We start from the raw sequence: 27174 nt of genomic DNA on the forward strand, positions 1-27174 counted from the left end.
TCAGTAGTGAAAGGCAAGGGATGGTAATTTGAGGTCATTGGACACAAATGCTGCTGTGTGAGAAGTGTTTAGACAAATTATGCTGTAGGCTACAAATTTGTTCTAGTGGTAAATTTGTTCTAAAGTATTACAAAAGGAGGATGTTAAGATGGATGGTGAAGGACTTGACGGATCTCATACAGCCTAAGAAGAAAGCATGGGATAATTACAGTTTATCATGTGACTACTACATATGAGAACTCTAAGCAGATATGTTACACTATTACAGATCACTTGCAAAAAACAACTAAAAATTAGGATGAGTTTTTCTCGTATGTTAATGCAAAAACAAAGGCAGTAAATCATATAAGTCCTTTGTAGGTCCAAAATGGTGAAATCATTGAAATCCCAGCAAGAATTGCGGATCAGCTGACAAGAATATTGCATCCATTTTTACAATTGAAGGCACATTTGAACAGGGAGGTACACAGAAAAAGAGACAGAATGCAATAAGAATAGTGATAAAATGATCTCTGAGAAGCACTTATCAGAAAAACTATGAAGCTGAAAGAGATGAAAGCTCCTGATGTAGACAGAAATGCATCCCGTTTTTTGATACCATTATGATTGCTACAACTGAACTAGACTTCAAGGTAATTTGGAATTCTCCATTGGACTGGAGAAGTGTTAATGTCTCACACATTCATAATGGAGAGACTAAGTCCACTACAGAAAGCAAACTGGTCAGTTTGCTTTCTGTAGTGGACAAAATAATGGAATCTGTTATCACATATGCAACACAGAGACACCTTGATAAGAATGAATTCCTAAATAGATCACAGCATCGCTTTAATGGAAAATCCTGCCTAGGTTAGTTACTATTATGAAGCCATAAAGAATCTATTTGACAGAAAATTTTTCCATTGATTTAAAATCTGGTAGGATGGTTAAATATGGCTTGCAGACCATGTATTAACGACATGTACGTCATTAACACATGGTCTGCTTTCACATTTTAACATATGGTTGTTCAAATCATATGTTAATGACAGTTAAGATATGATTTGAAAGATGGCAAATGAAGTTTAATCTTGCTAAATGTAAGAATTTTCATTTGGAGAAGAGAAATCTAGGAGTTACACAGACTAGGGAACATGGAGTGGTTCAGAAAATGAGTAAGGTTTAGGGGGTCACAATACAAGCAGATATGAAGTGAGCAGAATGAATGAGGAAGTAGTGAAATACTTCCCTCATTCATTTTGCATTAGATCTCTTGAGGTTTGCCTTTGGGTAGTGCATTTCTGAAATAAGTTGCCTTCCAATGTAGTTGAGGTAGAGAGTCCAACAATGTTCAAAGTGGATTGCTACTTTTTAGAAATTAGCAAATTGTGATTGATTCAGGGATTTTTTTTTTTTTGGCTGAGGAGAATAACTTTGCTTCCTTGCATCTTTTGGCGTAATTAATACCCTCCAGCAGCCTATACTGCAAACTGATAGTGCAGGCTGCTGAAGGAGGTGTAATGGTATGTAGCATGTTTTTCTGGCATACTCTTGGGCTCCTGATCCACTAGAGGGTGCCACAAATGCCTAAGCATATCTGAAAACTGCAGATCAGGTAAAACTGGCAATTCTGCATGTTTATCAATATTGGCAGGCACACTTAAGTTGCCAAAGCAACTGTCCACCATGATAAATATACAGGTTCTTTGAGGAACACGAGTTGAATGCACAACAGTCCTGCCAACTAATTTGAAATGAACAAATTGTAATGAAATAATTAAGTCAGTATCATAAGAGGACTCTTATTATTTTGACATTTTCCAAACTTTTCTACTTTATATTACCAACAGTTACATTTCTATAAATTTTATTTTTAAACTAGTTACCTGATGAAAAGCAGTCAGAATTCCTGCAGTGTACACAGGAATTGTGGCATCTGTTAAGACTGAATCCTCCATAGATGTTCTAGCATCTAAATTAGAATAATGAAAAGAAATCAATTAACCAATGAAATAAAAAAATCTCTCTCTCTCTCTCTCTTGCATTAACACTTTTTGATTAAAATTATATTTCATTAGCAGTAACATACTTTAATTTGTGTTCCACTTAAATAATAGGCTACTGAACAATTTCATTTTTTAAAATATGTGAAGTAAGGACTTTTTCATTTTTGCTTTTTAAATTTTTTTTTAAACTTTTATTTTGCCAGCAGGATTTAAACTGCCTAGTAAATGTAATGGCCTTATACTCACAGCAGAAAAAACACTGCCCTCATCATAAGTTGCCATGATATCAAAGTGCTTTTAGAACAAATGGCATCATCGAAAATTTAATCTTTCATTTATTTCAAAGATAAGACAGTGCTATGACAGTTTATTTGTTTTAGTTCTACTTCACTTTTCTGGATTTTGAGAGAGAATTTTCTTAAGATGCTTTGAGAGCATTGTAAGAAACTATACAGATACTTGAGAAATGGTGAGTCTGCTTGAAGAGCATCTTAAGAGTGTCTGCACAACCAATAAATTTCATGATGTGCACTGGGTTCTGAATGTGGTCTTGAGCAGTCATCAAGATCGAGCTGTCATACAATGTAAGCAACAGAGTAATGTTCAGACTGGCCAACTTTAAAATTTTAAAAACTGAATTCTTAATTTTTATCAGTTAAAAATTAAGATTTTATTAAATCCAGGCCTTGACCATGAAATTAGTATATTAATATAAATATCAAAAAACTTAAAACATTAATATTATAAAGCAGCAGCAAAGACTTTTCAAAATAAATTTATTTAATTAATTACAAATTCTATTTTTAAGCAAATAAGTGACCTACAAGAGTTCTTACAGGATATATTAACTTGATGCTAGAAACTTTGCCATGGTTTAAATATCAGGACTGTTTAGTGAGTAAGATCTTGATTTTGGCCAAACATTTTTCTCTTGTAGTCCAGAAATGAGGATGGTAAGCTGATTACTTTGTTTACGTGAGAAAATAGCTGTCCAAATTATATTAGTTCCCCCGTTCATTCATGGTTACAGAAAGAAACATAAAGAAAATAAAATAAAATTTCTGGTTATCCTCTGAGAAAATTATATTGGCAAGAGGAGGAATAACAATTTCACTGTTATAGCAACTGCACAGCGTTCAATCAGTAATGGAATAAATATATATAGAGGGAGGTATTAATATATAGAAGATCGGTATTTGGTCTCTATTAGTGAAGAAATTTATGATTTCATTGTTGTTGATGTTTGGCTTTTGTGGCACATATGCACCTTAGGTCATATTGTATCAGTATATTATGGCTATAGAACTGTACTCATAGGACAATTTGCATGCTGTGCAGGTTTAAAGTGATTTGATTGAGATAACAGTTAATAAAAAATAAAATGTTTTTCAAAAATGTCAAAAACTTTTTGAGTTAGCAAATCAAATAAATAAAAGTATAATGTAAAGCAAGAACCAGTTTTGTTCAAATCCATTTACAAAATCACTATTAATTTGTGAAAATTCTGTATAGACATATGGAATTTAAGTTAGCAGAAGTCAAAATCCATGAATATGAATTTGTACTGCCACTAGATGGGTGGTGGAGGTACAAGTTCATAATAATAAAGTAAAATGTATTTAAATTAGATTGCATTAGACAACTTCAACTTGATAATACAGGATTGCAGGAGATAATTCAATGCAGAATTAAAAATCAATTTTAGAATGCATTACTTGATCGTGGAGAATATTCTGCTCTCTCAAAAGATTGATGTCCAGAATGCAGCATTAAAGCTTAGTATTATGTCCAACTTAGAGCCAAATACTGTTATCCAAGGTTCCACCTAAGCTATTAATATCTTTTTTAAATTTAGAATGTGAACCTGCTATGCATTTAAAAATCTGAGACACCAAGAAGACAGCTGTTTTGGAGCTTACTGGTTCTCATCAGCCAGCAGTGACCTCTAGTAGCAAATGTAGTGTACAGTTGATGAGAGGCCAGTAAGATTTGAAACAGCTGTTCAGTGTCCATATTTTTAAGTGTATAGCAGACTTGCTCATTCAGGTGATATTATGCAATTTAAAAAGATATTAACTCAGGAGGGATCATGGATAATGGTATTTATCTATAAGTTTGACATAAGACCAAGCTTTAGTGCCAATTTCTTGGAATCAATCTTTGGAGGGAGCATAATAATGCATCCCAAATCTGTTTAATTTTGAATATTATACTTTATACAGTTAGCACAGCCATTTCTAAGGTAATGCACACACAACCCTTGTTATGTGTTTCAATGAAGTTTTCCTTCCACACACAGATTAGTTATTCATTTGGACACAATACATTTTTAAACATTTCACTAATAGCGGCCAGTAAGTTTCGAAAAAGCTGTCCCAGAGGTGTATCAGATTTTTTAAAATTGGAAAAAGAGCATTTGTCACTAGGTTGAACAAAAAAAAAAAAAAAAAAAACAATCCTTAGTGTTGAGTTCTTGGATCAATCTTTTGATGGAGCAGAATGAATTATGAGGAATTGTATATCTAATGTTGTAATGCGTCCCAAATCCATTTAATTTTAACTTGCATCAGAAACTTCTGACTAATCTGATTTTGAATATAGTTCATTCAAAATAGTGAAATCAGATTTAATAAACTTTTTTTTTTTTTAAATGAAAACTCCAAATACAAAAGGTATTAGAACCTATACTACTAAATACTGTGCATGGGTTGAAAGAAGAAAGTTGGGAAAAATGAAGATACTTGTTGATGTTAGACTTGAATTTCCGTAGATTGCAATTTATAAGAAATATAAATGAAGGAAGGGTGTTCCAGAAAACAGAAGTTGAACGGAAAAATGAAGAAGAAGAGTTCAGTGAGTCTTAAGTTGGACAGCAAATGGATGCTGACTGGTTGCAGCAGTGTTTGGAAAGGAGTTTGGCAAGTATAGATATTAATTCAGAAGTGCAGTGCCCATGGAAGTATCTACAGAAAAGGAATGGAGCAGAACCTAAAAATCTATGAGCTAGAATGGAGAGACTGTGTGATGGATCATTAATTAACCTGACTGCCCTCTAGAGAATAGAGTCAAAGCCTGAGAAAGGCTTTGGGGCACCACCGTAGATGTGGGAAGTATATTTCTCGATAGGAGGGATTCGAGATTTGTACAGTGTGAGTAGTTTAGAAGAAAAGTAATGCCAAGAGTGAAAAAGAAAACCTAGTTTTTTTTTTATGCAGAGGAAGCAATATAAAATATAATATGCTTATGTCAAGAGAGATTAGAAGCAATGTATTCTCTAATGCAGATATGTGATTGATTTGGTAGTTGTTGGCGCATCGGCTTCTGTGGCCATATTGCACCTCCCAAGGTTTTTGCAGTACTTTGATCCAAGCCCGAGGCGGGAATCGAACCCGCGACCTTTGGGTTGCCGTGCAGATATGTAACCATGTCTAGAAATCTGAGTGCGACTGAAGATAAGCATGGGAGTAGTAGAATTATTTTGAAAGATATATGACAGAACCAGGTTTTCGAAGGATTGAAATTAATTAAGTTATCTTTACCCATTGGAAAATTACCTGGTGATCAGCATTTAAGGAATTGGTAGTGGATATTCAAGTAGTTAAAGCTGTTTGAGCAGGGAACATTCCTCAAACTGGAAGGTGGAATGCAATGTGCTAACATTAAACAAAATGGATAGGATTTCCAGTCGGGGGAAGAAGGTCATTAATATACAAGTGGAAAAAGAACTGAACTTTGGGGTACACCAGCATTAATGGATAAGTTAGAAAACAGAGAGCCATCTACCATTAATAATAATCAAGATTATCATTTCTGATTACCTTAGTTTTATTTCCCTGTTCTCATATTTTTCACTAAATGCTAAAATATTTTTCTACCTTTATTTTTCATATCTTTTCCAAAATCTTCCTAAGATTGTTCTTTAGCCTTTTAATAGCCCTCTTAATACATTCACTGGTTCCCGAATGCAAATATGTGACTTCGGATTTTAATACACTTAGAAGGTAAACCACCCTCTTTTTCAAACTTTTTCTTCCAATTTGACAGAGGAAAAACTGGATATTTTTGTCAAGCAACCTTCAATGGAGGCTGATTAATTCAGTCATAGTGAGAAGAAAACCAAAAAAAAATGTTTCTGCCCTTTCTAATCTAGATTGATCTAATCACAGGTTGAAACAGTTGTCAGACAAGTCAGGAGTGAAAGTGGTAACCTGGCAATAGGGGCAACTTTCCCACTAGGCCCATCAGTAAAATATCTATTGCATGCTAATTGCTGGTGAAAGGTTGTTGGCTATTATTTTCTGAACCTTGTAACCATTTAAGCATATTACTTAACTGGTTTTTGAAGTCACAAGTTATTGTTTATGTATAATTATTTATGTAAAATGTACTGATAGCTGAAGTGTACATCACTGTCATTTTCAGTGGGTAGCTGACTACTGCCATTATGTCCGTTAATATTACAGTAAATTATGTACGGCTCATTTATTTCTTATCCAGTAAAACAGGCAAATTGAACAGAAAACGTGCAATTTAAGCACATATTACAAGTGGACGTTTGAATTGGTTCTTTGATGGCCCTAATATGACAGTTTTTTTTATACTTATAATTATAAAGAGGCTCTTTCTGAATTATTTATTTTATAAATAAAATGTGCAATAATACAAAATTACATGCACATATAAAAGTTTGTAAATTTCACATGCTAAATAGTTTTATAAATCTGAAAATGGAAGTGATTAATAATTTCATTTATATTATATTCTTGTGTTTATGCTTTTTATTTTCAGCAGAAGTGATAAAAGTTTAGTGCTGCTGGAAATACCATGTTTAAAGGATTCCTTTTTTTTGTTTCTTTTTCTTTTTAAAAGAAAATGCTGTTGGTGTTTCTTTATTCCTTGACATATTTGCAAAATGGGTGCACTCTCAATGAGTTTCAGATATGGTGACAAAATTTTAGATTTCATTTGTTCCTGCACTAACAATTCATGATTTTCAGATACAGTTTTTTTCACAGAATAATGGTAATGAGATTATAGTGAAATTTTTGTTATGGTGGTATTCATTAAATGAATTTTACTGTATACACAGTCAAGTATATAGTTTCTCAAAAATAAGTTTTGTAACAGCGAAAGCAGAGAGAACAAATGGGTACTATATTTTCCGGACCACAAAATGCATTTGTTTCTATAGAAAATTTTGTGTAAAATTCTCCTGCATGTTATGGTCTGAAAGTATACTAGGTGCATGCAGTGATGTTTCTAGTTTTGGCTAAAGAAAATATGTTCAAAATGTCTAAGTGGCCTAATAAAAAACTAGTCTCCTTTAGTGTGTCCAGTTGAGATCACATGTAATGGAGGCAACAGAAAGGATAGGTGGAACTAAATACTGAGTTCGCTGTGATTCCAGGAAGTCTCAGCTAACCAATTATTGGATATCTCAATTAACAAACCCGTTAAAGCATTATTTTGATTTTCATTGTAAGGAGTGAACCAAGCAGATGGACATACCAAAAGAACCACAGCAGCAACCAACATTTTCACAAGTGTGAAAATTCACGGAAATTAGTGAAAAACACACTTGTCCAGTCCTTCAAGAAACATGGAATCAGTAATTTTGTATGGCACCGAATTGTGGGCGTCAGCCACCCCTACCCACATTAGGAGAATATATGCGAGTGAATTCTGGCTGCTGAAGTGGTCAAACCATAAGCACCATCTCCCTCAACAGTTAAGGACCATGCAGCTTTCTGAACATCTTAAACTGCAGCATTTACAAGACATTATTGTCTGAAAATGATTAATAACCACAATCAAAATGATGACTGGCACGATATCATCACTATGCTTCTGGCAGCTTTGGTAATACTTATCCCGTGGCACATCCCGCCATCTGCATTAAGAGGCGCCAAATCCTTGAGAATGAAGACCAACAGACTGAAGATGGCCAACAAGTTTATACCCGCCAGTGCATTTGAATCAATTCAGTGCCTAACACATATCAAAATTGACCTACTAAGGCTCATAGAAGATCCAAAACACAGGAAACAAACCGCAGTTGGCTCGCTGAGTCTACTGTTGCCTAGTAGTTGTGTGAATTTCTGTCAAGAACTATGTGTACACAATTGAATAGTGTATATTTCGCACAAGTTGATTCAGTGGATGTGATGTTAAGATGAACTTTTGTATTACAATTACCAGGACTCTACACAGAAATGTAGTGATGAGTAATGCAGTTTATATTTCATCTTTTCGTGTATATTTTACCTTTCTTGTATATTTTAGCCATTTCTTTTATTTTTCATTTTATGGTAATCCCCTGGCATTTTCTGCTGTGAAGGGAATTTGTCACTTACTAATGTATACCCATCTTTTATATTTGGTAGGACAAATAAAGATTTATTTAATTCCCTCGCTGGCAGTAAAGATGATGCACCCTTTGAAAAAGATGAAAATGATAAATGTAACAATAGTGATGTAATAGAGTAGAGATTTCAGCATTCCGCAACAAGTAAAGGCTTCATTCTGCATGGATATTTTGTTTACTAAGCATCTGTGAATTTGTATTTCAAATATATATAATAAAATAACCCCCACCCCTGAAAAAAATGATAATAACAAATGTGACAGTAGTGATGATGAGATTTCAGCATTCCATGATGACAAGTGAAAGCTTCATTCCACACTATTTTGTTTACTAAGCATTTGTGAATTTGTATTTTTCAAATATATGCAATAAAATATTTTTTTCTCACAAAAATCTGCCTTCAAAAATGTGGATACATCTTACAGCTTGTTGCATCATATGATTCAGAACATATGGCAATTTCTTTTGTAAATTAATTCCTCTGAAACTGAATTCTTTTTAGAGTTAAATTTTTCTAAAGCTTAAACATTTTATTTAACCTTAGAGCCCTAATAAATATATTTATGAATCGGACACTAAAATGTTTTTTTTTTTTATATAATTTTTTTTTTTTTTTTTTTTTTGGTAGTTGTTGGCGCATAGGCTTCTGTGGCCATAATGCACCTCCCAAGGTTTTTGCAGTACTTTGATCCAAGCCCGAGGCATCGAACCACGACCTTTGGATTGCCAGGCAGGCACTTTACCCACCCGGCTAGCCCGGTCGGCTATATATCAAAATTCTTTTAGAATAAACATAATTAATTTCCTAATACATATGTTAATACAATTCCTATTCTGCTGTCTTTGTAGTCATTGACAAAGTGATATAGGGCATGCATCATAAAACACCTGACTGTATCACAATCTGTTCATTATTTTATATGTATTATAAAATACATATAAATTAGTAGTACATATATTCATGTAACTCAATTTTTAAAATAACATCTTAAATATTACTATTATATATTTTTTTGGTTTAAAAAATTCCTACCCACTGAAACCCTAACCAAACTTCATAGAGCCACACAATAATGAAATACAGTTTTTTACCCACCAGAGGACTGTCTATGACAAATACATGAGGATACGATGGAGACGTTAAACCATCACTGACCACTGCACAATACCATCAAGAACTGGATTACTGAATTCAAAAGGATTGTAAAATTACCAAAGGGGAATTTAGGTCTGGACAACCCATGAAAATCAGAGAAAGCACTGATGCTATTCACGACTTGATTTTAAAAGAACATAAGATTGGGTTACAATACTCACAAAAGACACCAACCAAATCAGTCATATTTTCCACAATTAATTAAGCATGAAAATATTTCATGCAAAACGGGTACCAAAACATAAGAAGGAAGGCCACACCAACAATAGAGAAACGACAATACTTGCAATATTTGACCAAGAATCAAAGTTTGTCAGTCAACTGGTGACTACACATGAAACTTGATTGATTGATTGATTTGGTAGTTGTTGGCGCATCGGCTTCTGTGGCCATATTGCACCTCCCAAGGTTTTTGCAGTACTTTGATCCAAGCCCGAGGCGGGAATCGAACCCGCGACCTTTGGGTTGCCGGGTAGGTACTTTACCCACTCGGCTAGCCCGGTCGGCCACATGAAACTTGAATTCATTACTCTGATTGAGGGACCAAACCACAATCCATGGACTGGTATCATGAAGTATCATCTCATCACAAGAAATTTAAAAAGGTAAAAGCAATTACCAAGGTGACAGCATCTGCTTTCTGAGATTTAAAAAAAAAGAAAGAAAAAGACATATAAAAGGTAAATACGTTTTGAGGCCAAAACATGCAAAACTCTCAGTAGAGATCATCTTTTGCATGAACCTTCAGAGTCATAAGGCTTGTTAAACCATGGAGCCAATCAACAATTTAGGTGATGAGTGGTCACACCTACACCTATTTTCCTATTATGGCCCCTTCAGATTGCTACCCATTTCCCTTTCTGAAAAAGCTTTCAAAAAGGCAATACTTTGGGACAAACAATAATGCTATTCATGCAGTCCAGAATTAGTTGGAGACTCAACACATGGATATAGAAAAGATGAGGAAATGCTGCATTAGGTATGCTGAGCCCTTACAGGTGATCAAACTGAATAAAAGTTGATTCAATTCTAGGTTGCTTTCTAAAGAATGAAGAAATGCAAGAATTTTTTGAAATATCCCTTGTATGTTGCTTACAGTCTAATCAGCAACTCAGCCTTTCAGGTTCTTGCGGGCGTCCTTCCACTCAATCTGGAGGTTATTTGAAGGAGCCTCCACTACTGTTTATCCAGGGGCATACCAGCAACTATCCTTGGACACTCCATCAATAACATGAATGAAATCAGGCAGGAAAAGAAATAAATTGCCATCCTTCTACTTCAGACTTGGCAGGACAGATGGACTGCTACTGACAAGGGCCCAATCACCAAGAAATTTCTATCTTATGTGAATGCTGTATTTCCCAAGTCTCCAAATTTGTTCTCTCCTGGTCTTTATACCATTACTGGACACGGATCAATAAACCACGAACTAACATCCATGGGAATCATTGACACCCTACTGTGCATGTGGTGAAATAGAAGACTGGAACCATCTAGTATATACAAGGTGGTAGATGACTTTCATCAACCGGTGAAATACCACCACTCTGCTTATTGGAGGCTTGAAGTAGTGAAACCCATGTTTAGCCTCTAGAGCAAAGTTTCCGGCATCCCCCTCCCCCCATACTTCTCCTTCAACCCATGTATGGTACTAAGTACTATAGGTTTTGATACCTTTTGTGTTTGGGGTTTTTCATAAAAAAAAACAAAAAAAAAACCCCCTCCCTGGCAGAATGAGAGGAATTATGTGATTTACTTGTTTCATATAATGTTCATTAGCTAATTTTTTCAATATTAGCTTACTTAATTCCTCTGCTGCTGTCAGCAGTTTTTTCAATTATACCAATACTATAAAGTAAATAATTTCATGAAATGTTCATTACCTAATTCTTCTGATACTTTCAGCAAACTCAAGAAACTTGGCTTTACATTGGTTTGGATAAACATCCTTCCAAACAAAACAGAAAAGTGATGCATCATCTCAACCAAGTTATGAACAACAGCCTGTTGAGCAGGATCCACAAGAGACAGCAGATATAATATTCTTGGTACGCTAAATATGAATACATATTGATTAATGTCTTAAAAACTTATATATTTGAAAAACTCTAAATGTGACTTAAAATTCTATTTTAATCATATTCTAACTTGGTCAATATTAAACTGAGCTTGCCTCAGGACCTCTGTAAAAACCATTCACCGTAAAAAAATATATATTTGGAGAAGCTTAATTTATATTATACAGAAGAAAATTAGGAAAACAGTGTCCCAAAACTCACCAGTAGGCCAACAGAAAGTCATAATTAAATTACTTTGCTCAAGCATATTTACTACAAAAAAAGTAAATAGCTGCTGACCGAATTAAAGAATTACTATATATAATGGTAAACCAAAAGTACTCCTGAAATCCAAATTTAAACTACATTATTAACCACTTATTATAAAATTTATTGAGAGGATTAACTTTTCATTTCACATATGGAGCTAGATGTAGCTAACATATTCATCGAAGAAGTATACCCTGATTAGCACAGTTAACCACCCTGCCAATTTTATAACATCAGTAAACTTAGACATCAAACTTGAAACATCTACATTAGTATCATTAATAAATATTAAAAAACAGTAAGGGACCCAACACTGACCCTTGTGGTGCCCACTCACCACACTGGTCCATAAAGAGCAGTTACCATTTGTAACTATTCTTTGTCTTCTACCACTTAACCATCCCACTATGTATAGCAGTACTTCCCCCCTAAAGCTACATTACTCTAATTTATACAAATATTGTGCATGTGGTAGTATCAAAGGCTTTACTGATATGAGTGGCAACCTCATTGTAACAAAACAGACTAGTCACCACACGATCGCCTTTTAACAAATCCACGCTGATGGGCTTATGGCTCTGGAGACTAGGCACCTGCAAGGAGATCTGATTAAGGTGTTTAAGGTTTTGAATGGCTCATCAGCATAAGCTCAGTGCTGATGGAATCCTTCTTCTTGCTCAGACTACACGCATGAGGTGGCATAAATTCAAACTGATGAAGAATGGTTGCAGGGTAGATGGAAATTTACTTTCAGCCAGTGTGTGACTGTTGGAACAAACTCCCATTTGGTGTTGTAGAGGTGGGTAATTTTAATAAGTTTGAGGAAACACTAGAGAAAATGTGAGACAGGATGGACAAGTAATATGGTAAGTGTTGGGTTTTTTTTTTTTTTTTTTTCTGGTTGATGCTGTTAAGCTCACTTTTTTACATCATTTCACTACTAATATGAATAAATATTTATGGTTACTTTCTATCTTTGTAATTAACCAATAAATTTCTGAAATTCGGAAATTCAATTCACAATATAATGCAAACAGTACTGTAAAATCTCTGAAGGATATATGTTATATCAATCCATAGATAATTCTATATTCCATTTAAAATTTAAATATGAATTTCAATGTATTTAATATCATTAATATGTTATCTTAAGAAGTTGTGTAATTTTGAATATTGTATAAGAGGTATTTGTAACCCACCTAAGCCCAAAGGCTGTACCAATAAATAGATTAAATAATAATAATAATAATAATTACACACACAAACATATATATATATATATATCAGAGTTTGTGATTGACTGACATCATGTCACTGCTAAAGTGCTCTGAGAATTATATGCTGATCACTTAGAATTCACAGAGAACTTTAACCAGTCAGAAAGGGTATTTAGAGAGCAGCTGTGGCCACTGCAAACTATGGGCTGTCAAATGAGCATTTCAGAGCCCAAACTATACAATACACGTTTTATATAAAAAATAAACAGGGTGTTTCAAAAATGATGGTCAATAATTTAAAGGTGAAAAGTACAAACTAAAATAAGCAAAAAAGTCCCAGTGAACATTGGGCCACAAATGAACCGTTTCTGAGATAATGCACATTTTCTGTTAAGATCTGCCACTGACTATGGGAGCACTCTTGGAGGGTAGTCTGTACTGCTGAGACCTCGTACACATTGGATATGGTAGGATTACAGTAATTGGCAATGTAAAATTCACCATACGCTATGACTCAGTACACGCTCTTGCAGAGCAACTCTCCTTGCCGAAATTCCTGGATTTTGTTCTATTCTTTCGGACACCCTTTCCTCAACATATGCTCCTGGGCCTACCTGCTCGTACTTCATGTGCGAAGCGCCCATGTCCTCTAAGGCATTGATGTACCCTAATGAATGTGCGCCCGTTGGGCTGCCTTTGGCAGGGAAATGCTTCTTGGTACAAACTTGCAGCCTCGAGTGCACTGCTGTTGGCTTTACCATAACGAAGAGCATGTCTGCATACTTATCGTTGCCGTAACCTCTTTCTATGTTGACCATTCTTTGACAAGTACTGGTATGCCTGCTATGTCTCAGAGCATTGAGAAAGGGGAAAGGGAGAGAATGAGCATAACCTAACCTAAACAAACAAGTTAGTGGTGGATCCCAACTAGAAATGTGCAATATCTCAGAAATGACACACTTAAGTACCATGTTTACTAGGCTTTTTTGCATATTGTAGTCTGTACAGTTCACCTTTAAATTATTGACCATCACTTTTGAAACACCCTGTATAATATCAATACATATTTTATATATATATTACGGCCTCCGTAGCCGAGTGGTCAGGAGCGGGAGTGCAGTGGCACATGCTCTTTGAGTAGACCGGGGTTCAAGCCCCTGACTGCTAAATACGGTTGATCTGCCAACCCACACTGGACCAGCGCGGCAGATTATGGTCCATTTCCCTCAGCATGAATTGTTGAGGAGGCTTCCATCCTGCAGTGGGTTGATAATGGCTGCAATTTATTTTTTTTTATTTATATATATTGGTCGATTTTATTTAATTAAATGGTATTTATCTGTAGGGAATTAGGGTATATGGACCAAGCTACCAAGTTAGTAAAATTAAACTAGCTTTAGTCTGGGAGGCCTATATAACGTTATATTACTGAAATGGAAATAAAAATAAAATGATGCTACACAATGAAAATAACAAAAATGATAATAAACAATTAAAATTGCAAATAACATTCCCTCACGTGGCCATCTGTCTGCTACTTCATCGGGGGCTTTGAGCAGAACAATAGCCAGACTAAAGGAAAAATTTAAATTAATTTTTAAGTGATAGTATTAAAATTAATAGAAATTAAATGAGAATAGATGTTTTAATTTAATTTTAATTTTCGTAAAAAATTTTAAATTTAAATTTTACATTTTGCAAACGTAGTGTCAGAAACAGCAAACTGGGATAGGTGACACAAAGCCCAACGGGTATGTATCAGAATAAATGAGAAAGGTTCTTACTTCCTTCTTGTTCTGTGGTGGTCAGACTGAAAAGGGGATCAATTCCCGCCTTCTGGTTGTTTTGTGTGTTGATTAGATTATACTGTGCAGTCACACTTTTCATAGATTATGGTGTGATATTAAAATTGCCGTAGGCAATATATCCTGTGTCAATGCGAGTGTTTTGAAACCCATGAGAGGGTTTATGTTTGTGCTTGGGGGGGGGGTTGCTTCTGATGTCAGAAGGAACCTATATAAATGAAATGGTGTGTTTATACCAGTTCAAAATGTGTTGGTATAATTAAATATAAGAAGTATGTTAATAAATAGGGGATGCTATCCCCTGGACAGGGCTGGTATAGCTTTTCTAAGGCATAATGACCTGTGTTTGTCCAGGGGGATAGCTATGTACATATTTACAGCCTCCTTCCAAGTGAATTTTCACCCTGTGTCACTAGGTTTTATACTGTATTTAAATGAAGGGATATAAACATTATGTGTATAGTATACCTTAGTCACAATTATTTTGTTGTTGGGAATTTGTTGCTGGTGATAATTTCCCATTATTTAGATTGTCGGATTTAGGAAGGGGGGAAAAGAGTTTGGTATGTCGAGTTACAGTGCGGTCAGACGATGAGCCTCTTCTGAGCGCCATAAACCCGGAGATCAAAATTTGGAAGTTTTTATCTTAATTTGATAATGGACACAGATTTTCAGACAACCTAGTAATGGAAGGCTACGGGCAATTTATAGTTCTAAACTGTTTCAGTGTATTTTCAATAAGTGTATAGGGACTGGCGTTAGGGTGGTGTATGTTGAGGTTCGTAAGTATGGCTGCTTTAATATGGTGTCTGCTGTAGTTGGTAGGCATATTATTATTGATGAGAGTATCTATAAGTTTTTTAATTGCATCCGTCATGTTGTCTATATTACTGCAGATGTGTATTAACCTGTTTGTTTGATTTATAATAGTGTTGCCATGGATATGCTTAGCTAGATTGCTCTCCCAGTTGATAAGCTTTATAGCTGGGAAGCTAAAATGGTCTCTCTTATCATAGTGTTGAGTGTAGACATTGTCTTTGGTGATGGTGATTTCGCTGTCGAGATAGTTTGGTTTGGTTTGGTTTGTTTGGATATTTTTGCGCATTAGCAACTAAGGCTATAATGCGCCAAGACTAGAGTCGAGATAGTAAGCTTGTAAGTTGCCATCCGGATTAGTGCGTTCTATGGTTAAATCTGTGGGATAAATTTCCTGGGCTATAATGCCGAAACTGATGACCAGGACATCATCAATATATCTGTAGAATATAATTTCTTCTTTGATGTTGTTTTCGAAATAATGTAGGTAAAGGTTGGCTATGTAGCAGGAACTGCTAGCCCCCATTGCCAACCCCCCTAGTCTGTACGTAAATACTATCTCCCATAAGCACGTAATTGTTTTTGATATTAAGATTAATAAGATCGTGCCAATACTGTTTATTACATTCCATTAAATTTTGGTGATTTTCATAGTACTGAAAAAGAACTTTAATTAAATTGTCGTGGGATATACTGGTGAAAAGGTTTTTAAAATCGTAAGTGTATAGACTTCTGATACTATTGTTTTTGATGTATTCTAAATATTTTTTGTTATTGGAAATAATTTTAGAATTAGTGATTTGGTTGGCTATACTATTTAATTTGTCCTCCATTAAATTACTGGATGGTTTTATGTAGCTGTTTTTGCCTGAGGTGATGAACCTTTTCCAATCGGGACTTTATGGAATTTGGGGATCCAATAAATGAATGGGTATCTTGTATTATCTATTTTTAATTTGAGTTTTTTGTGCATGGCTATATTTTTTTTTTTTTTTTTGGTGTGTTTGAAACTTTGAAAGGCTTCTACTGGTGTGTTGAATTTGTATGCGGTTTTAAAGGCAAACTGTAGTAGATCCATGTAAATAGATTTGCATGTGTTTTTTAGGTTGGCTTGGGTGTTGGGTCTGAATTCAGATATTCTAAATTCTGTTAGGTGTGGAGTTCATAAGCTTGTATGTATCGCTGTGGTTCATCTCCTCATTAAGAGTGTCAATGTAGAACTTTTTGCAAATAACGCTGAAGTTGTTATTGGCCTTATCTGTATTTGTAATGACAAATTTATTTTGCAGTTCTTTCGTTTTGTAGTTAATTCTTTTTAGGTTGTATTGCATAACGCATTTTTGTAGTGGTATGATTTCTTTGAATCTAGCCAGAATACGTTCGGTGGAAGTGTTTATCCAACTTTGAAAGGCTTCTACTGGTGTGTTGAATTTGTATGCGGTTTTAAAGGCAAACTGTAGTAGATCCATGTAAATAGATTTGCATGTGTTTTTTAGGTTGGCTTGGGTGTTGGGTCTGAATTCAGATATCCTGAATTCAGTTAGAATGAAATAAAATGAAAAAATTAAATATTTCATTTTATTTCATTCTAATTTTTAAAGCCATTATTCAAATATAAATCAGGTGGTAGTAGTGGATTTGACGTGCTATAGCTGCGCCTGTACTGCCATTTATATTTTATTTTACTTTTTCTGTCTATATTATTTTTAATTTGAGTTTTTTGTGCATGGCTATAATTTTTTTTGGTGTGTTTGAAATGATTTGTCTATATTGTTGTTGTTTGTTTGTTATTTGGTTTTTAGGAGCATTAGCAACTAAGGCCATATTGCTCCGGGATATGCGGTGGTCATTCCCTGACCTTTCCGCATCTTCCGTATTTGGTGGTGACGGGCTCGAACCCCAGTCTAATCAAGAAGCGTGTGCTATGCACCTGCTGCTGCTGCTGCTGCTGCTCCTTCCCACCTGGCTACGGAGGCACCTTTCTGTCTATATAAGCTAGTTAAGCTTACATTATGTCGGTGGTGTGGCTCTGCTCTGGAATGCTGTCTGTTCTATAGTTTATTTCATGCTACATAAGGACCACTGCTATGCAAATCCTCTGCATTTGTGGATTGATCAGAGAAGGAAGGGGTGGTTTGGTCCTTTGATCGGTTCGCCTTTGCAATGATTTGTCTAGTGATTGAAACGCAGCGATTCCATGACCATTTTGGCCTTGTGGTCCACCATCGATATGGGGCATAATGGTCTGTCTATTATATTGTTACTTTGTTTTATTTTAGTAGTTTGTTTTAGTCCCTTTTTTTTTGATATTTCACGTCTCTCAGAACTGGTACCTTACTTGGGGGAGTGCCACTAAATTATTATATAATTGGATTTAATCTAACTTTAAATTATTTTGGAGACTTTCAGCTAGAGTTTGTCTTGTTACCTTTACTTTCCCCACCTATTGATTTAATTTTTATGTTAATTTTCACTCTACAGTTTTGCCATGCTGCTGGTATATATATTAATTTTATTTTTATTTTTATATGAATTATCTGTTATATATATATATATATAACATGTGTACTGTGACCTATTTTATGTAATTAAATATACGTGCATATTACATTAACATATCGAGCAAGCTTGCATCCCAGCTGCCCTCTTGGCTTCATCCAACATACAACTAGTGACTCTCATCTGTTTGAAATTCTCAACTTATCAGCTGGGTTGCTTAACTCAAAAACAGAGACTCAACAGCCAACACAAAATATAAACATGTAAATGAAAGAACAGCTTGAGCAGCGACCATTAGCTTTACAGTGGGGACAGATCGTCACACCCCCACTACGAGTTACTGTCACTACCAAGTGGAGGTTGGTATCTACTAATACAAAGCTGCTCTGTGGTTAAAATCACTCTCACAAAGCAACAAAATTGATTAAAATAATCAAAATCTTCAAACAAGACACAAACAGTGTCTTTGTAGAGAGCCAGTATATCTTGCGCAGAGCGTGCAAATCTGTATAACAGACAATACAACATAATGTGGAGGCCAGGTAAGTGGCTCATCACATGATCATAATTCTGATGGCACCAGGCCCAGTTGAAAAGCCTAGACTCAAGCAGTCTAGTGAGGAAGCAACAAGCCAGGGAAGAGACCTCAGGCCAACAGTATGAATGGAGGGGAGGAAAGCATGTCTGTCTGTCTGTCTACCCTTCTCAGTCAGAATTAGTCCACTGGGTCTGACATGCAGTCTCTAATTCATCATTGATCCTCTTTTCCTCAGAAGTCAAAGAAGGGCCAGTCTGTATAACAGACAATACAACATAATGTGGAGGCCAGTAACTGGCTCATCACATGATCATAATTCTGATGGCACCAGGCCCAGTTGAAAAGCCTAGACTCAAGCAGTCTAGTGAGGAGGCAACAAGCCAGGGAGCGCCTCCGTAGCCAGGTGGGAAGGAGCAGCAGTGCGTAGCACACGCTTCTTGATTAGACCGGGGTTCGAGCCCGTCACCACCAAATATGGAGAATGCGGAAAGGTCATGGAATGACCACCGTATATCCCGGAGCAATATGGCCTTAGTTGCTAATGCTCCTAAAAACCAAAATAACAAACAAACATAACAAACAAACAAGCCAGGGAAGAGACCTCAGGCCAACAGTATGAATGGAGGGGAGGAAAGCATGTCTGTCTGTCTGTCTGTCTACCCTTCTCAGTCAGAATTAGTCCACTGGGTCTGACATACAGTCTCTAATTCATCATTGATCCTCTTTTCCTCAGAAGTCAAAGAAGGGCCATCGCCTGCCCCCCCTGCCCCCCCAATCAATCAGGGGCCCCATTCATAGGGTGGGTTTGGTTCCAGAACCCTGCTGAAAAACAAAAATCACCAAAAAGTGGAACAAAGCCTTATTTCACTTGCTAATGCATACAAAAGCCTAATAACATATTTACACTAACATATGCTATAAACAGACTGAATCACTGACAATCAAATAGCGGCTGATGCCCTTCTCGGACTAGGCTGCTGAGTGTGATATGCAGAAAAAGTGGAACAAGCGCTGAGAAGCAGGGCTACTGTATATATAAAACATGTATTGTAAAGTATCTAAGAGATAGAAATCTCAATTAATCTCCTTTTATAAACTGTACTAATAAATTTGAGAGTTACCCCAATATCCAAATAGGAGATATTTTCCAACTTCCGGGATAAAATGAATTAGAATAAACCAAAATTTACATCTCTGAGTATAAGCAAATTATAAAAATACCTCAATGTGCTCATACTTCCCGTACATGAATCCTACAAGCACCGGAAAACAAGTCGACATCAACCAGCTCCAGATGCTAGATAACCCACGCACTTAAGAAGACAGAACGCATTTTGTCAATTAACAGGGTTGTTAATGACAGTAATGGCAGTGTGCTACTGCAACAGGATCTAGAAAATTTGGGCAGATCGGCTAAAAAGTGGCAACTGAAGTTTAACCTTGACAAATGCTAAGTACTGCATATGGGTAGAAGTAACCCCAGAGAAACGTACCAACTGTGTGGTACTACACTTAAGGTGGTAGAAAATGAAAAAGACCTGGGAGTAATTGTGCAGTCAGATATGAAGTTTTCTGAGCAATGCAGACAGGCTGCCAGGGCAGGTCATGGGGTTTTGTCAATGATATACAGCAGGCTCCCCGTTATAATGCGGTTCACTTTACGCTGATTCGCTATTAAAACACTGTTCTTATATAACAACCCATATCTGACTATAACGCTGTCACAGATCACTATAATGCTCTTTTACGGATTGCATTTTTGGCATAATTAACGAAATCGTTTCATTTGATGGAGTCGATAGCTTGAAAATGAATAGCAAAACAGCATTAAAATGTTTCCCACGCCGATTTGTGAAATTTTCTCGCACGCTAATTTAATTGCAGTACAGTGACTTGTTACGTAGTTCCGAGATCAACATTTTAAAAAATTATCAAGTATATTGCCTGTAATATTTGCGTTATGTGCATTTATCGGAAGTCTAGTCATCACTCAGTACAGTATTAAAAATCGTGCATAACGGACAGTTTACTTGAACATTGTATCATAATTAATGCAACAAATGCAGTTACATTTTCGAAGAGCTAATAATGACCGATAGGAATAAAAAGCAACGTCTGGGTGCAGTACGAAGACTATAAATGTAAGAAAGAGACTGAATTTGAAAATTAAATTAGACGTTTTGAAGCGAATCGATTCCGGTCAACGACAAACGGATGTGTGGCATAATTTACGACTTGCAACTTTAACTGTAAGAACAATTATAAAAAAATAAAGAATTAATTTTAGCAGCGGGAAAGATAGCTGTTCCACTGCAAGCAACTGGGACTACGCCGGTTATTAGGATTTAAATGGAAAGACTAATTTTATTGAAGATAATATTCCAATGCAGAATTCAGTTAAGTTAAATATTAAAAAAAAAAAGAAAAAAAAAAAGAGAGAGAGAGAGAGAGAGAGAGAGAGAGAGAGAGAGAGAGAAAGAGATTAGCCAATATGATGACCTGAAGAAAACTTGCCTAAAAAAAAAAAAAAAAAAAAATGTGGAACCATTTAAAACTGGTAAGGGCTGGTTGAATAGATTTAAAATCCAGGGAGAAGCCGCTAGTGCAGATCAAGGAGCTGAAACTTTCAAAAAAGAACATGTTAAAATTATTGAAGAGGCGTATTATGTGTTATACTTTCTCAAGTTTTTAACATAGATGAAGCAGGACTTTTGTGAAAACGAATGCCTAAAAGAAGTTTCTTATCGAAAGAAGAAAAAAACATGCCAGGTTTCAAAGCGGCGAAGGATCGATTGACTTTATTGTTGGGTGGTAACGCTGAGGGGGATTTAAAATTAATACCCCTTTTAGTTTATTTGGAAGAGAGCCAAAGTTCAACCCAAAATCCACACATTTTTCATGATTAAATTCGTCAATTAAATGAAATCAATTAAATTCATTATTTTAATTGGAATTTCAACTTTACTTTTGATACGTAAGTAGTTAGTTACCACATAATTATATACGTATGTAATGCAGAATATTTTATATGTACAAATATTTGAATATTAAATATTTTGACCGACATTTGTGCATCTTTTCACTCCGTTTATTATTGATTAGGTAATATATTTTGGCACCGACCGCAACTCACAAATACATATGTTACCTTATGGGAATGTGGCGCTCGCTTAGCACGGATTCACTTAGCGCTCTGTTTTTCTGGAACGAATTATCAGCGTTAAGCTGGGATCACCTGTATAAGGCAATGATCAGGCCACGCCTTGAGTACTGCATACAGGTCTGGAGGCCTCATTTTAGGAAGGATGTAGATTTGCTTGAACGTGTACAGAGAAGGGCAACAAGATTGGTGAGGGGAATGAAGGGATCCGCTTACCAAGAGAAGCTTAAGTTCTGCAAATTGCAGTGGCTGGAGACTAGGCACCTGCGCGGTGATCTGATTGAGGTGTATAAGGCCTTGAATGGGTTGAGCATGCTGAATTCTGATGGGATCCTTCCACTTGTTCAGATTACGAACCTAAGGGGGCATAAATTCAAATTAAGAAAACACAGATGTAGAATAGATGTGCGGAAATTTCCCTTTAGTCAGTGATTGGTTAATTGCTGGAACAAACTTCCATCTGTCGTTGTGGAAGTTGATAGGTTAAAAAAATTTAAGGAGGAACTGGACAGGCGTTTGGAGGGAATGGTGTGATTTTTTTTTTCTTTGGCTGATGCTCATACACTTGCTTTCTTGCATCACATGCCACCACTACTACTACTACTTAGGTTCAACATAAAAAATTCAGACTACCTATTCACTATGTTAAAAGATTGTAGGTTGGAAACGGATAATGTTTTTTGTTCTTTAGATGTAGAATCTCTCTATACTAATGTGAATATTGAATTTTCGCTAGACATATTGTGGGAGCTTTTAAATAAAGATTCCTTCAGTAGCCTTCCTATTAAATTACCTAAACATGATGTTTTTAAACTGATAAACCAGCGTGGCAGATTATGGTCCATTTCCCTCAGCATGAATTGTTGAGGAGGCTTCCATCCTACAGTGGGTTGATAATGGCTGCACTTTACTTTTTTTTACCTTGATAGGATTGAACAATTACTCATCACTCCTTTTGTATCAAATATAAAATTTTACTGCAGATATCTTGATGACATCTTAATTATAGCAGATAAAAAAAACAATATTTGATATTTTTCAAATTGTTAATAATATACAAAGTAGGTTAAAATTTACATTGGAATATGAGGATGCGAACAAAAATTCAATCAATTTTCTGAACTTTACTCTAACGAGAGTAAACGAATCACTTCAATTTAAAATATATAGAAAACCCATGAATGTAGGCTTATTTTTACATTATGAAAGCTACCACCCCTTTTCGTATAAACGGTCAGTTATTTTAAATCAGTTTATGAATGCATACAAATATATAACTACCCATGTTGACTTGAGGAATGAAATAGAGGAACTCGCAGGTCGTCTTTTAAAAAGAGATTATCCCCTAAACACCATAAATAATATTAAGTTACAGGCTATGAGTATAGTAAGAAACACACCACACAATAGCATAATTTCTAAAAAATATTTTATTCCGCTTCTTTATGTCGAACAGTGGCATAAGAAATTAAATGCACTTTTCATGAATAAAGAATTCAAAATAGTGGCTAGGCCTACCTATAAACTTCAGTCTTTAATTAAAAATTCTTCGCTGTTTTTAAATAATAGTGGTGAGATAAATTATATTGTTTATTGTATTTCTTGTGGAGATTGTAATGCATTATATATAGGCTCCTCAAAAAATATGCTTTCTGTAAGACTAAAACAACATGAAGCTTCTGTTAGAGCTCAATGGTCAGGAGCTACGGAACTTTCTTTCCAAGTGGTACATGAAAACCATTCGTTTTTATTTTGGGAAACGAAGGTTCTCACAATACAGCGGAATTTTATCAAGTTACTTATAGTGGAAACGGTTGAAATGAGAATTAGAGAACATTCTATTAATATTTGTTGTCCTTATATAATCTCGGACTCATGGGCCTTTGTGCACATGCGCAATTATGTATAAACTAATGTATAAACATAGGGGCAAAATTTAAAACATCAGTTTTATCATCCTTCTTGTGAAAACGTCTCGATGACAAAAAGTTTGGTCCCTTCAAAGGAGTTTAGATTTAGAAGGTATTACATGATTTTATATGGAGTTTTGATTTTAATTTTGACAAAATGCATTCAGTCTTCTTAAGTGCATGGGTTAACTAGTGTCTGGAGCTGGTTGATGTAGACTTGTTTTCCGGTGCTTGTAGGGTTCACGTACGGGAAGTATGAGCACATTGAGGTATTTTTTGCTTATAATTTGCTCGGAGATTTAAAATTAAATGTAAATTTTGATTTATTCTAATTAATTTTATCTAGGAAGTTGGAAAAGAAGATCGCCTATTTGGATATTGAGGTAACTCTCAAATTTATTAGTATAAAACATATATGTACTGTGACATATGTTATGTAATTAAATACATGCCTGTGTATATAGGAAGACGCAGAACGTTATTAAACAAAATAGCCAAAAGAATGGTTCTGCTATACCTTACAGTTGCTTTCCTCTTTTACTGTAGAATACATAAAATACTCTAGAAAAGCACAGAGAAAATTTCAGCCATTAATCTTTAACCAACAATTAACATATATTCAATATTTTGAAATGACACCTGTGAGCACTGTTAGGTTAAAGAAAGAGAGCTAAAAATAACTTAACCAATTAAATAACCCAGAAAACATTGATAAAATAAAAACTAGAACCTAACAGAAACTTATTGTAAAAACAATCTACTATTAGTATGAAGAGTTAAGAGCTAAATGCATGCAGCATTTCTCCGTAGCCGGGCAGGCAGGAGCAGCAGTGCATAGCACACGTTTCTTGATTAGACCGGGATTCGAGCCTGTGACAACCAAATACGGAGGATGGGAAAGGTCAGGGAATGACCACCGCATATCCCGGAGCAATATGCCCTTAGTTGCTAATGCTCTTAAAAACCAAATAACAAACAATAACATGCAGCATTTAGGTTTCTTTTAAGCAACTATTTGAATTTACTTACAATGTTTTCAGAAGCCAGTCACATTTTTCCCAGGGTTTATACCATTCTTCACTGATATATCTATCAAAATGTTTGATCAAAACTGAAAACTTTAAGCTGTCTCCAAGAATAACACATGGATCTTGAAGTGGAAAGGAGAAAATGGGTAACCGATCAACTAGTTAAACGAAATGAACATAATAAATTAATATATTATAATTCATAAATTTTTGAACATTAATAATGATCAGTAGTTGTAAAACAAATGATTTTATGAATAATGAAATGAATTTAATTTCAGATTTACATTATGCGAGAATGAAATGTGCATCTGATTTTTTTTTTTTTAATTTAAAAATGAAATTGGTGGAAAAGTTTGTCATATTCTCAATTTGTATTCAAAATTTTATCAAAATTAAGTAAGAGTTTTAAGTATCCTAAATTTATGATATTCAATTCTTTGACATTTATAAAACTAAAAAAATGCTAATATTGTAATTTTATTTTAAAGTGAACAGTAAAACTAAGCATGAACCAAAATTAAAATATGGAATGCAAATAGATATGTTCTCTGTTGTCCCTTAGCATTCCAAGGAGGATGTTTTCTGAAAAACTGGCTTTAAAATGGGAAACTCACTCAGAGAGAGAGAGAGAGAGAGATGGTACATAACCACATTAATTATTATATTAATAATAATTAATGTGGTTATGTAAATATGACCATTATTAATTTTGCCATAACTGTTTCTTGGGTGAAAGACTAGGAATACACTATAAAATTCAAAAGAAAAAAAAAATAATAAAAACTTCTCATTGGTAATTATTGGCATAATTCATTTATAATTTTAATCAATAATTACAAAAGAACAGTCCTTCACAACTATGACACTTATGAGTAAAGAAGAGAAGGGTATCCTGACCGTATTATGTAAGTAATGGTGAAAAAACTTTCAGAGAGAATTTTGAAATAAACCAGACTACTTAGTAACAAAAATACCATACTTTATAAGAATATTACATACAGAGATGTATGTGATATAATAAAATCCTGTTTAGAAAGTTCAATAAGCAATTCCTTTTACTCTGTAGCTTGACAAATACAGTACTGATGAAATTGTCAGCTCATATTAACTAACTGCATAATGAGAGTGTGGGTGGAATTATGAATGGGTATTTGGATACCCATCACTGTAATACCTGCTCCCTTTTTTTGGGACAGGGAATTTCTCTAGAGCCCCTGTAGTGACTATGTTAAAAAAATAACAAATATATACAGTGGATTCCAGTTATTTGAGCCACCTTTAATAGGGGCAGCCGTTTATTTGGGACAAATCTTAAAGAACAGAACCTGTAAAAATAGCAAGGGTTTTCTTCCCTTAATTGGGACAACGTGCCATTTAATTGGGGAAGGAGACTGCAGCACTTGAGATTACTATACACAACCGTGGCAGACAGGAAGCCTGGTTTTGCGTATTTTCCCTCTTCTTTCTAGTTTCCCTCCAGATCTCCCCTAACCTTCTAGTTGACACTTGTAAATGACTCATCAGGAAGCTTGAGTTTGTCTATTCTCCCTCTTCTTTCTCCTTTCACTTTGTTTCTACCCCAGATTTTCTGTTTGTCTCACGTGGATGACTAATCACTCATCTCACTCTTGTTTTGCCTTCTCAGAGCATACTGTCTAATTAGCATTAGTTGTGTGCACTTGTGTTATAATTCATACTGAACCAATGCCGAATCAGGAAGTATAGAGACTTTTCAGTGATGTGATTTTTGTTAATTTTTTATTTTAATTTTATAAAATTTCAGACCCTTAACAAGATGCCATGTAAAGATTTTTCACTAGCCGAAAAAAATGGCTTTACTGTACCAGATAAAAGACCGTCTGCCCAATATCAGTCATCGTCATTTGGTGGAGATAGCTGGAGTACTGAAATCTACAATTGTACGCCTGATACACCAGCAAGATAAACTGTGAGGGGAATGGACACAAGATGGAAAACAGGGCGCATCCCAAAAATATAAATGTTAATGTAAGGATCTTGACCTTGAGGATACCTTAAACCAGAGGTTCTCCATTGTAACGGGATGAGGAGTGTGGATCAGTGGTCCAATGTTGAAAAAGAATTCAGAGGAGCTAGCTAAAAAGCTGGGTTGTGATGATTTTAAAGCAACAGATGGTTGGTTTTCTCAATGGAAATGTGGGCATGGGATTAAATTCAAGAAAGCACATGGTGAAAAAGATAGTGCTGATGCTATAAGTGCAGAAGAATGGAAATCCAAGAAACTACCCATCTTACTTCAGAAATTTTGTGCAGATGATATCTACAGTGCTGATGAAACAGGCTTCTTTATCACGCAAGATGGTTCTCTGTGCTACAGTCATGTAACA

General features: G+C 35.2%; 1 protein-coding gene across 1 annotated transcript in view; it reads right to left on the minus strand.

Annotated features, from left to right (window-relative positions):
* Nucleotides 1–27174, minus strand: part of LOC150078878 (RAB11-binding protein RELCH homolog) — a 450480-nt gene that overhangs the window by 141225 nt on the left and 282081 nt on the right. Inside the window, exons 15-17 of the mRNA XM_090382879.1 lie at nucleotides 24807–24963; nucleotides 11389–11558; nucleotides 1866–1951 (exon numbers count right to left, since the gene is read on the minus strand). Coding sequence (XP_090239005.1) covers nucleotides 1866–1951; nucleotides 11389–11558; nucleotides 24807–24963 — 413 coding nt within the window. The remainder of the gene's footprint in view (nucleotides 1–1865; nucleotides 1952–11388; nucleotides 11559–24806; nucleotides 24964–27174) is intronic.

The sequence above is a fragment of the Mastigoproctus giganteus genome, chromosome 10, assembly GCF_048544385.1.
Source record: "Mastigoproctus giganteus isolate SK-2022 chromosome 10, ASM4854438v1, whole genome shotgun sequence".
Lineage (NCBI taxonomy): Eukaryota > Metazoa > Arthropoda > Arachnida > Uropygi > Thelyphonidae > Mastigoproctus > Mastigoproctus giganteus.